The 13,996-nt window shown below is 31.3% G+C and overlaps 1 protein-coding gene across 47 annotated transcripts in view; it reads right to left on the bottom strand.

The window, feature by feature from the left end:
* LOC139527410 (RIMS-binding protein 2-like) overlaps positions 1 to 13,996 on the bottom strand; it is a 131,155-nt gene that overhangs the window by 70,833 nt on the left and 46,326 nt on the right. For all 47 annotated transcript variants that reach the window (XM_071322830.1, XM_071322825.1, XM_071322828.1 and 44 more), the window contains one exon: positions 3,002 to 3,109. In XM_071322830.1, the coding sequence (XP_071178931.1) occupies positions 3,002 to 3,109 (108 nt within the window). The remainder of the gene's footprint in view (positions 1 to 3,001; positions 3,110 to 13,996) is intronic.

Here is a 13,996-nt window from a genome sequence, read left to right as displayed (position 1 = left end):
CCAACGAATATTAATGAATCCATAGTACATGTTTGCAGCCACATCTGATCAGAATAGGGACGTTAAATCCAATGCATGTTTAAAGAAAGTGCCACGCTCTTTGTACATTAAGAACCCTTGCAACAACTTTTTTGAGGGGTCCTTAAGTGGCCTGTTGAAAGGCAAAATTTCTGTCCTTATCAAATATATGGCAGTCCAAATTTCCCCGACCTTCATCCCTGATGGCCTTTATCACAAGAACTACCTATTGTATTTATTGTTAACTTGTTTTCATTCAGAACATGCATGAAATATTTGCTGCTGGACATTAAACAGCCAACAATCAATCAATCAAAAATAGCAAACATAATCAAAATGGTTTACCTTTACCAATGAAATCTCTATGACTTGGTATCCAACAAATACTGATGAATACACAGTAAATAAAACTTAAAAATCCCATGAAAAAAATGCCAATATCTCCAGCAAGCATTTATGATATAATGACGACTGTTATACTTCGACCATAATTCCCAAAGTAGTAGTAGCTTTGCGACAAACGTGTGAAGTAGACCTTTCATCTCCTGAATATTTAATATTCATATACGTCCAGACCAAAAGCTGTCAATAATGTTAGCTGACTAACAAAACATCATGTACTACAAATCATGCAAAGAGACTGACAATTACGTCTAATTTGGAAACCTGTGTCTAATGTTGCTTCCAATAATCTCTCTATAAAGCTGGTACTATATGTATCTACTCTCAACATCACATACAACAAAGTCTTGTCAGAGACTCACACATACGTCTAATTTGGAAGCCTGGCTGACCAAGTTTTAACTGTGTTATTAGTAACAGCTATCATTACCCATCAAAGCAGCCAATCTTTTTATTAAATCATTTAAGCATACACATCAGAGGTTTATCATGCCGTTTTGAGAAGCTTTTACAATGTCATTTATTGATGCCAGAATATTCAGGAATCAAAATAATTTTTTTAAGATTTTCATTTTACAGCACCTTGGGTGACTGAATGGTAGTGAAGTCCACGCACTTCATAAATAAATTAAGGTGGTACCTAACACCTGAACTAAAATTAATTTCGCTCGTTTAATTTTTTTTAAATTTTGACAAAGTATTCAGTTTGACCCTTTGACAAAAATATAAAAATTTCAAAAACTTTGAACCAACCGTTTAATCAGAAAAATTACACTGGTTATATAGCAGTTTGACAAAAACTTATTTTGATCGTTGACAAGCTTAATATTCCCTTAACAACACAACGTCATTAAAACGTTCTACTGATTTTACAGAGTTATCTCCCTGTAGTGTTAGGTACCACCTTAAGGTGAAAGTAGTTTACCAATGTTCAGATCCCATAAATCAAATAAGACTATAAATTAAAGTAAGGCCCAAACAAATATAATACATGTGTTTCTCAAATTCTGCTTACATGCTGAAAAAGGTAGGTAGGCAATATAATTTTATTTGACCATTATTTTTTAGCTGGTTTCTACTAGAGAATCATTCAAGACTTTAACAGTGCTTTTTCCCAAATGGCATAAAAGGTGTTAGGGATTAGGCACTAAAAATTAGGGAAGGTAGGGTTTTTTGGCCTAGCTAACAACAGACCAGTAATGGTAATGGTATGCATTTCGATCTGAAAGTGGACTTCAGTGAAAAAAACAGTAAATAGTATAGAGTCTCTGACTTCATTTGCTGGTATACATCAATAATTGAAAGTGGTGTTCTAGGTGAAAAAAGTACCATAAAACAGTGAAATTAATGTAAGGTTGTCGTGATGTAAGACGTTAAATGTCTATTTTTGGAGTTTTTCCAATACTAACAAGGAATAATTAATAATTGTGTTGTTATTAATTAGGTCATCAGTTTTCTCAATAGAATAGTTTCACATTTTTCTTTTACAGTCAGCTTTATATAATGAGTTTTTCTCCTTATTGCAGGGTGTACCATTGAATAAATATTGCCTTATATCCATTTCATTTGTACTTTTAAGACAAGTTAAATATCTTTTTCCCTAATTTAATGTGCTTTCATTACGAACGCTCACATATTCTGAAAGAATTCAAGCAGTAATATTTGAGAAATGCATTTTTTTCCCTGATTTTTCAGTTAAAGTTTGATGAGGACTTACAGACCGATGGACGTACAGACATAACAAGGGTGAAACTAAAAGCCTCCTTCACAACAGAGGGTGCATAATAACCACAGTAATTAACTTTACATGCCAGCAGTCTAATGGTGTCTTCTATTCTTCTTATTTCCAACAACTAGGCGTTTAAAGTAAAAGAGCAGAACCAATTTGGATAATAAGCATAGGGATGACTAATGTAAACTAAGTTTTTGACCATCCAGGCTTTCACTGTATTCATCTTTGTACGTAACACACCAACTGTTAATGGAGAATGGCCATGCCAATACTCATCACTTAACTCCAAGGCCAAAGAGAGCAGAAACTATTTGTGACGAACGGACAAGTTGAATACTATAAGTGTACCTTCCACTTCCCTTTTCACCACAAATGTGACCTTCTGATTTAGACTATTTATCGGGTTTGTAATAACATGATCACCTCCCAGTTTTTGGTGGGGTTCATGTTCAATCTGCTTAGTCTTTAGTTTTCTATGTTGTGTCTTGTCACTCTCCTGTACTATTATTAATTATTTTTTAGCAATGTCATTGTCAGTTTATTTTCAATCTATGTCATTAGTTTGACTGTCCCTCTGGTATCTTTTGACCCTCTTTTTCACCAATCAATATCAAAAAGATTTGCCTATACAAATTTTTGTGTTCTGAACATATTAATCATGATTGATGTCCATCCAATTGACAAAAACGGGGAACACAAATGAACATATTAATCATGATTGATGTCCATCCAATTGACAAAAACGGGGAACACAAATCAAAATCTGATGAGTCTATGTTAGTGCGAAACTTTCACAATAATTAACCCATCATAATAATTTCAGAATTTCTAGTATATAAATATACTTACAAGTCTCTCTGTTTCCTCTTTGGCTTTTGATAATTTGACAACCTCGTTTTGTAATGCTTCATTTACTGATTCTAGCTCTTTTAAACGTTTAGTGTCTGCTTGTACATTCTGAAAGAAGTTAAACATTTCTTATCCCCTGATTAACACAAATGAGCAGACAATGTAACAAATCAATTTCTCCTTTATTTCCATTTAATGAAATCAACAAAATAGCACAACTTTGTGAAATGTCATTATGTCTAACGAAAGATTAAGACATCGCACGAAATATATCCAAATTCTGTGTTATAATGTCAATAAGATGTAAAATAGAAACTTCCTATCTTCATGATTTTTTTCATCAGTTTTCTTATTTGATGTTGCAGCAGCATTTTCTACTTTTATTGACATTCATTAATTCATTTCATGATTGTTACAATCTGATTTATGGTCCAATAAGGTCAAACTGCACATAGCAAATATCCGTACAACATAATTCATAAATTTTATAATTCCCAAGTTTATATTCCTTATACTGTCTCACTAAATGATTTGACTTAGTCATGAAACATATCTCATTAGAGTTTGTGAAGTTTTACTAAATTTGGAAAAAAGTATCGAAATATCTAAACTAGCTGATGTTTAAATCAATGGTTTGATGTCATATACTGATGTGTGAATATAATACTGTAACTGAGATTGCACTGCAATCTACTTATATCAGTTAGAATTTATTATCACTTTTTAGTCACATTAGCTAAGGATTATAACTTGTTAAAATCTGATGTAGCTATTGGTTGGTGACGACTAGCTATTGGTTAGTGACGTACTATCGGTTGGTGACGATCATAAAATGAAGATGACCAATTTTCTACATATGCTGGCTGAGCACACTCTGACCAACAAGTTGGGAAGTATTTACTATTGTCTCCCCAATACTTCACAATATTTCTTATTACAATGCAGACTAAGAAATTTAAGTACGGCCAGAATCAAGTCATTATGTCAAAATGTAACTTGTTCTTTGGTTAAAAAAATGTATATCACTGATTTAATCCAGGACTATGAAGTTCAAGTATAACCAGAATTAAGTCGGTATGTAAAAATGAAATATGTTCTTCACTGATTAAAACTTGTCTATCGATCACTGATTAAAACTTGTCTATCACTGATTAAACCTTGTCTATCGATCACTGATTAAAACTTGTCTATCACTGATTAAATCCAAGACTAAGATATTTTAAGTGAGGCCAGAATCATATTTAAAAATGTAACGCTGTTCTGTTATTAAAAAATATATTTCACTGATTAAATACAAAATGTAATATGTTAAAATATTCTCAGACACAATAAATACTATTTCCTCTCCCTGTAACACAAATATAAATTTTCAAATATAAATCCTCAATTAAAAGCGTGTAGTCCTGTAAAATGTAACATATTATCTGTTAAAGAGAAATATTAATTTAACTTAAAATCCAGGTAATTATAATTGCACAATTTTGTCATAGACAGTTATATAAATGTTGAGTAGGCACAAACACATAGATCATATGTCAATTCAATTGGAGGCTGCAATGTTCAATCCCTTATGCACGATACCGGTAATATCATCTTTATATAGACATAGACATTTATTTATTTTTGTAGATATTTCATTTTGCTGCTCTGCCTATAAAGTCTGCATGCAGGTCTACAGATAATTTATACTTTATCGAACATTGAAATTTGTGGTTCACCTATACCCATGAATCAACGAAAAATGTATATTCCACAAATAATAATGAATCCTCAGTATGTTTTTTATAAATTATTATCAATCCCTAGTTTACATTTACCATAATATTACAGTTTATTTTGTTTCAATTTCTTCCAATTCAGCTAGAGTTTGTGATAATTAGTCATTACTTATAAGGACTGTCTATATATAGATATCTACAATGATCCAAATACAATCACTGATATCCAGATAGAAATATTAAACACTAATGAAACTGTCACAAAATCAATTTTTAAAGATGTTCACACTTATTTAAATAATTGTCTACAGGGAATGTACTAAAATATCCTTATATAACCAATTACATGTGTCCTTTTTTCATATATATATCTGAAAATTTCCCATTTCTTGTAAATTAAATAAAAATTGATGTAAAGAAACTAATACTGTATAAAAATATGAAAATCTCAGGAAAATTTGAAGTGCATCCGCTAAAATAAACCAATACACAATCCCTCCAATTGACAACAATACTATAACTTATGTGCACCTAAAACGTTCATAAATCGTAGAAATATAATTTTTATGTCAAGCTTATTCAATGATATGATGATGTATATTTCCATGGTTATTTTCCGTGTCAATGTAATCACCGGAGAGATAGAACTTCGTGCAATATCACTTAAATCGTCTTAGAATTTACATCTAACCATTTTAAATGTAATTCGGCAAAGGCGAGATCATCTGTACCATGATAGAAAAATAAATCAAAGAACAATCATTACAAGCAGACTGTTATGTTTCCCATTTAGTTAGATGATCAGGTTTTTATATAAAATGAGTTTCTAAAGTTCAGATGTGGATCGATCTGTATAGAAAATGAATGATCCCTTTAGAAAATGAATGATCCCTTCAGAAAGAATGGTCCTTTTCATCTGAATCCACTGTGGATTGATAATAATTCCTGGGTATCAATTATTGTGGATTTCTTGGACACAGTAATTAGAGCCACGAATTAAATTTTCTGTAGGCAAAATTACAAATTCAAAAAAACATAAAAATGTAATTTTTACTAAATCCACCAAATTTTATGAATCCACTTTTGAGCATGAAGATCCTGTCAATATTGAAAAAAAATTTCTCTAAATCTTCAAGGTTGCAAAATCTAGTTTGTGAACTATAAAACTTCTGCTTATAAATTTTGCTGCTGGTATAACTGCCAACTGCTAAAATAATATTTAATTATCGGTATATGTATATTAATGCAACCTCTACCATAACGTCTTTTTCTTATTCTTAATTCCAATTATCACTGATGTTTACGTATTCTTAGGTCATCATATATAGCTGTTTTAAACCAAAGCAATCAGAAACAAACATCAAAGATAAAAATCAGACAGAATCAATCTTCAGAATTCAACTAACTGTTTCCGTGCAGACATGGATACCCTAAGAATTCTGTCTGCAACTTCGAACATCATAACAACACGCACACTATAAAACATGTAACAAAATAGTTTAAATCATAATAATGTTCTATGTTTTGTATCATTTTGGTCAATGACTTTCAAATTATTACAATTGGGTTCCAAGTGCAGATCAAATCAGATTTTTAAATCAGATTTGAAAATGGAATTTATTGTTATGTCTGCATAGTTTAATCATTTTAGTATATATATTGTCTTTAATCTTGTTTTCATAACCTCAATGTCAAACAAATTCTCCCAATGTCAAATATAAGTTTAGAAAGATTTATGCACAATTATCTAGCAGCTCATTAAAATATAGAATTCTTCTATGTTACTTGTAAATTCACACATCAAATATTGACAAACTTGGTTTCTAATGAAAAAAAAAATACAAATAAAACACAGCATTCTTTTCACATAAACATCTATAAATGATTCAGCTTGTCATTTCTGTAATAATCTATAGCCGTGAATTGATATGATTTCAATGAACAAACTCTCATCACTAGAATTTTGATAAGAACATCGCTGCTGTTCTGCTCTCAAAGCACAATCAATAGAGACCTCATCTTAACACTGTATTCTTTGTTGTTTGTGGTGATCATTTATAGTTTGAGTGTAGCATACTAAATTAAATAAAATCGTTTCCAGAATAAATGATGTTATGAATACTGCTTAGAATTTGTCTATTTTCTGAAAGTATATTCAGGTTCAATTTAGTTAAGGTTATAAAAAGCCAGGAAAATCATTCAGATAGTTCGTTATTGCTAGTTAATTTGATAAAAACTTACTTAAATAATGTTAAAAAGGCCAAATAAAGTACAAAGTTGAAGAGCATTGAGGACCAAAAATTCCTAAAAATATAATGCATATCTCACTTTTATTTATTTCAATAGAAGAGGGACGAAAGATACCAGAGGGACAGTCAAACTCAAAAATCAAAAATAATCTGACAACGCCATGGCTAAAAATGAAAAGGACAAACAGACAGAAACTGCATTGATTCCAGACATCAAATCACGAAGAGAATTAATTTTCCTCTTTTTGATCTCGTCTCCCTCAACCATGATATAAAGATAAATCTTGCTAAGAGAAAATTTGAGTTCATTCATATGCTTTAATACTTATAATCAAGATGTAATTCATTTTATGTGTCACAACTCCCAGAAGGCCAAGCAGCCATCAAGACACATCATCGCCTGAGTGTTTTCTCAGTCCTTCACAGTTTTATTGTCTAGAAACTTCTATAGAACATAGTAACACTTTTACAAATGTAATGCATTGCACCTAACCAATCAACTTGCTATGTTCACTAATAGCCTTTCTTATTTAAATATTGTGTGCAGAGTGTAATTTGTATTGCCCTTTTATGTCTGACATGTTAATACTATATAGTCTTAGTTTAAAAGAGGCATCACACAGTATGTTTTCGTCCTGAACAAGCATTAAATATTTGCCACTAGACGTTAAGTGTTAATAAGGAGGCAACACCATATCATTGTAAGTGTCCACAAAATACTCATTGGGTAACCTCTTTGAACAGTTTACCAATTTTGAGGTGGTATTAGGCTAAACAAAATCATGAACATTATGGTTACAAACAAATTTCATTAGAATGTGAATAATATGGCTAAATAAGATTCAGAATAGTGCAAAATCCGGAGTCAGCTGTCATGGGAACACAGAAATTTATAATCAGGAATTAACAGGAGATTATTCAACAATAATACTTGTTACCTTTACTTTTGATGACCTTCATATGTTTGTAAGTTATTCTTGTTACAGAACTGCTGTCTTATTATTGAATTTTAATAAACTTGCAATCATCAATGACCTTGCAATGAAACTTTGCCCTTACATTTCTATCGACCTTGACCTTATTCAGCAACACAGATAAAGATGTTTATTTCCCAATAAGTTAACCTGATTAGATGGTATGATCTTTAATTGGACATGGAATTGATTCAATTGATTTTCTGTTTACAGCAAACATAATAGTCTAAAGTTATGTCTAAAGTAATATCAAATCACCAATAACATCAATTGTATTGTGGTAACTAACTCCTCTTGAGTATTGGGCAGAGTCATTGGAATTCATGAGAGATGTTACTGTCAAATCTATATGGTGCCTAAAACGATACTGTTAATTTAGAAATTATTGCATGCATTTGTTATTGTGATTTTTGAAAAATAGACAAAAATGTGAAATTAAGTATTATTGTGATGTCAGGAAAATCTATACATACAGATATATGTACAAGATTTTAGAATGCGAGTTCTTATATTGCGATACTCACGAAGTCGCATTGTTCACATTAATGAAAACCAAGCTTTAATTTCTGAATTGACAGTAAATCAAATACCATTCTAATGTAGGTCAATGGAATTCTAATGTAAGGTCAATGGAATGAAGAATCTCAACAAACATCAACCAATGTCAAAATCCAAATGATTGATTTTATACTTTAAACCATAAATTCAGTATGACGTCCATTTTCACTGAACTACTTTTTTATTTCGGGGCCAGCTGAAACCCATGCACCTCTGGGTGCTGGATTTTCTCGCTGCATTGTGAAGACCCATTGGTAAGGTTGTTGTCCCGTTGACATATTCCCAATATTCATTCTCAATTTTAGTTTTAAAACATTTGAATTTTGGTCGTCTCATTGGCAGTTATAATCATACCACATCTCCTAATTTACATAAAGTTACTGCAAGTATTCTAATTTTGGTACATACATACCAATGAATACGTTTTAACAAATGATCTTACCATATTGTATACATCATGACTTCCTACTATTCTTATACATATGAAGATTGTGGAAGTATGAAAAATATCAGCATGTTGAACATGTGGAAATGTGTGAAATATCGCTATGATGCTTATTATAAGTACTTGATATTTCTATGCTAATTGCAAATGTTACTGACCTGGATTAATATTTCAAAGAAAAAGATCAAATTAATTAGATCAAATTAAATTAAATTAGCTACAAACCCACACTACTTTTTTTTTCTGTGAAATTTTACTTTAGAAATCTAAAATTAAAGGTCATTTATTTCTGAAAGATAGCTTGCAGACATGTGACAGAGTTGTCAAGCCACATTTGGAAATTTTCAGCTGGAGTATGGCCTCATAACTGGAGATTTTTTATCGACCTTTTTATTGACGTACACAATGGTTTTTTTTGGTGTTTAAACTGCATATCTTCTTTTTTCCTATTTAATTGTTAAAAGAACAATGATTCCATAGAGAATTATACATGGCAAAATCCGTATCATATGTCGTATCATCCCGAGACACCAATATCAGCCCAAGGGCATGTAGTACGGATTTTGCCATGTTTTATACACTTGATCATATATTTCAACAGGAGAGTTATATTATATGAACTGTTTTCTGATCCATAGCACTGGGTTACCTTCAGTTATACTTTTTTAAAAGAACTGCTCAATTACTTATCAAAAGCACCTGGGTTACCTTACAGTTTTGCATGCTGTCGTTTTAAAAATTTTGTTTATTTTTGTATTTTTTTGTGTGTTTGGGATTTTTTATAGTTGCATTTAGTGTGCCAAAAATATGAAAACTTGACGTTCGTGACGTCACATGTACATATCAAACAATGACGTCATTCAATAAATTGAGTCACGCCCGAATGAACGTTCTATTGGACTTATTCTGAGGAAAAATATTTCTTAAGTTTATATACATAATAAAAACTGACTTTATGTATAAAAAAAAAGAATAAAAAAAAAAAAAAAAAAGTAGGGTTGTGATAAAGGGTTAGGTTGTGAAAAAGGGTATGCGATAAAGGGTGCGCATCAAAGTAAATTGCGCGATATGTATTAAACAGCAGGCTATTTATCAAATATTTAAAACTACTGTATTTACTACTAAACATGCATATGATAAATACCTTTATTATATACTTAGTAGTAAATACAGATAAATTGTATGTGCAATACAATCAATGGCAAGCGTGCTGTATCAGCCACCCGTGATGATATCGATATCAGCACGGTTGCAAAAGCTTTATCACACCTTTAATCTGTATGACATCACATCATCGATTGCAGTCACTGTTGCAAAGGCTTTATCAAAACCCTAATCTGTATGACGTCATGTCAAACCTATAATCTGTATTATGTCATTTCAATCCTCCTTATCTGTATGACGTCATGTCACATAAAAAACATCTACTTCAGATATATGTATATAATAAAGTGTATATGATATGGCTTTTTCAATATCACACACCGTATCAACCCTCAAATAATCCCTGGAGCAGAGCTCTTGGGATTATATTGGTGTCTCGGGTTGATACAGATGAAATATTGAAAAGCCATATGATATTCTCTATTTATTAACACCTGAATAGCCATTTTTACTTGATAAAATAAAAGTTAAGGGGTTTTCAAATATTTATTCATTAAATATATAGTTCAAGATAATGTGATCAGCCATCATTCATAGTCAGCAAAAGTACCTCAGCTTAAGCTACATGAATTGTCAAATGCTTGTATGATTTTAAAATAAAATAAGGAGAGGTTAAAATTGATAATGGAAATGGGGAATGTGCCAAAGAGACAACAACCCAACCATAGAAAAAAAACAACAGCAGAAGGTCACCAACAGGTCTTCAATGTAGCGGGAAATTCCCGCACCCGGAGGCGTCCTTCAACTGGCCCCTAAACAAATATATACTAGTTCAGTGATAATGAACGCCATACTAATTTCCAAATTGTACACAAGAAACTAAAATTTAAATAATACAAGACTAACAAAGGCCAGAGGATCCTGACTTGGGACAGGCGCAAAAATGCGGCGGGGTTAAACATGTTTGTGAGATCTCAACCCTCCCCCTATACCTCTAGCCAATGTAGAAAAGTAAATGCATAACAATATGTCATACAGATACGTTGTATGATTGACAATGAGACCACCATCCAACAGAGTCCAAACGAGAAGGAAATATAGGACATTAAATGGCTTCAACTAACAGCAAAACTTCACAACCAAGAACTGAATAACATAGATATCGGAAGATGTGGTATGGATGACAATGAAACGAACTCTCCATCCAAGTCACAATTTATATAAGTAAACAATTATAGGTCAAAGTGCGTTCTTCAACATGGTGCCTAATGGCTCACACCGAACAGCAAGCTATATAAGGGTCCCAAAAATGACTAGTGTGAAACCATTTAAACAAGAAAACCAATGGTCTAATCTATATAAAAAACTAATAAACTATAAACACTTATGAACCATAACAACAAACGACAATTACTGAACAACGATTATCTTCATTGAGACAGCTTTTGGAAATTGAAAAATTTAGAGTTCACACAGGAGCCTGTTATTCATTATTGTCTTTGGTTGCTGTCTGTGATGTTTTGCTTATTGTTAAAGTCATATAATCTATATGCAGATTTTTTAATTAATCTCAAATTTTTGTCCTTCAAATATCTAATCATAAATACATGCAATGAAATACAGAATAAGATTACCTTACCATTTCTGTTATATTATTTCTTCCTTATAATCTTTACCATTTTTAAGAAAATTAAATAAATATGAGAAAAATGTTGAAAATGTCAAATGATATTGGTTATTAAATGTCAGTTCGTTGATATTACTAATGCCATTATGTTAACTCTGTGCAAATAACATAGATTTACATTTCAAAGTCGAAAGATCAAATAAAATGAATTGTACATCTAAAAGCCAACACTGCTATATTTTCCTTGAAAGGTTTCATTTTCAAAAGTAAATTAATGGTTGATTATATTTTCCAAATGTGAATTAGAGGTTTATTTAATTATTTCAAAGAAATATTTCAGTGATTTCAGTTTATCTTTGAAAAAAGTGTTTCAAAAGTAGGCTTTTCAAAATGCTTTGAACTAGTTAGACTTATTCGTATTTCTCCTCAAGGTTAAGTTGTTACCCTCAAGGTTAGGAAAAAAGGTTCATTAACTCTTGTTCAAACTGAACCTTTGATAATTGTTTAGAAACAGAAAAAGGAATCATTTATAACAGCTAATACTTTCTACATTACTGGCACAACAAAAAACCAAGCTACTTGTTGGCTTATAATTTGAATACTGCAGGCAATCATTCCATTCACACAATATAGTTAACCTATTGCCAAATAGTATCTGAGAAATAGACCAAACCACAAAAACTTCACATTGACTAAAGAACCATGAACCATGAAATTGAGGTCAAGGTCAGGTGAAACATGTACACCTTATAGTCATTCCATACACCAAATATAGTTAACCTATTACTTTTAGAATCTGAGATATGGACTTGACCATGTAACTTTAGCTTGATCAGTGATCCTTTAAAATAGGTGAACCTTTCTTGATGGACATGTAGACCAAGCCAGGAACCCATATACCAAATAGAGCTGTCTTATTATGTACTCATCATAAGTGAGTATTTCACTAAACAAGAAGTTTTTTCAAGCTGTCTCTGAACCATGAAAATGAGATGAAGGACAATAGACATCTGACAGACAGAAGCTTCATAACATAAGGTATCTGCATATAATGTATGAAGAATCTAGGTCTTCTAAATGTACCATCTGAAATGTAAAGCTTTAATAGAAAAAAACATTTAACACTGTTGCTGCAACTGCCAGATTATAATCTTTTTTTTCTGGCATTCTGTGAGTTTCTTAGCCAAAAGAAAAGTTTATAAGAGAAAAACAAAAGTCTCATTGGTTTTCGTTTTCAGTTATTACAGAACTGATAACACTACTATGTCCTGATTATCTGTGAAATATTTGCCACTGGACTCTAAACACGTGACAATCAATCGTTTAATCTTAATGCTTTTGGTTCATTAGAGACTTTTGGTGTTGATTTCAGATCTTAACACATCTCAATTGAATTTAATCAGAAAATATAGTCTAGACTGAAGGTACTTTCTCTTGACCATTAAACTAATGGGCATGTAATGACCTCTATCTCTCTTGACCAGGCCATTAAAGGGCATGTATAACGTCTGTTTGTCCATCTACACTTTATGTTGCAGTTGCATTATTTGGCTTCAGAGCCAATGATATTTGCCTTAAATACCCCTTAATAAACATGAAAACAGCTGCAACTGACAGCTTTTTCTTCTTAGATTTTAACTACCAACGAGCACTTTCGATCGTGTCTTTATATTATATGAGAATATTTGATTTTTTTCACATTCAAACATGTCTTTATATTATATGAGAATATTTGATTTTTTTCACATTCAAACATGTCTTTATATTATATGAGAATATTTGATTTTTTACAAATTCAATTGGACTGTTTTATGTCAATATTGCTAATAGAAAGTTACTGAACAAAATCCGATAAATGTATCTAGTTTTTAATTATATTAATGTTTTCAACGGTTTAATAGCATTTATCGAATTACATCTATTTATGTCAATGATAATCAATTAATTGTAATTCTTACCTCATGATTTTTCCTAATCCAAATTTCATAAGTCTATAAATTTGTCATATATATACACAAAATGTTTTAGAAAATATTTCCTTGATAAATATCACTACAAAAGATTAATTCACAATGATTTGTTTCCTGACTGAAAAAACACCAAACGTACATAAACTCTATTGGAATAAAAACTTGTCGACAAATTCTAACGAGCATTGGAAAGAGACACAAAAACACATTTGACAGTAATACACACATATACTGTAAAGACGAATCAATAAATTCTATGGAAGTTATTTGAAAATAATGCCTTATTATTTCTACTCCTTTAGTCGAGACAAAACCCTCACAGCATCGTCAATAATGTAGTTGTCAATTTC

Source organism: Mytilus edulis, chromosome 6 (assembly GCF_963676685.1).
Source record: "Mytilus edulis chromosome 6, xbMytEdul2.2, whole genome shotgun sequence".
In the NCBI taxonomy this organism is placed as follows: Eukaryota; Metazoa; Mollusca; class Bivalvia; order Mytilida; family Mytilidae; genus Mytilus; species Mytilus edulis.
This window is presented reverse-complemented; position numbering and strand designations above follow the sequence as displayed.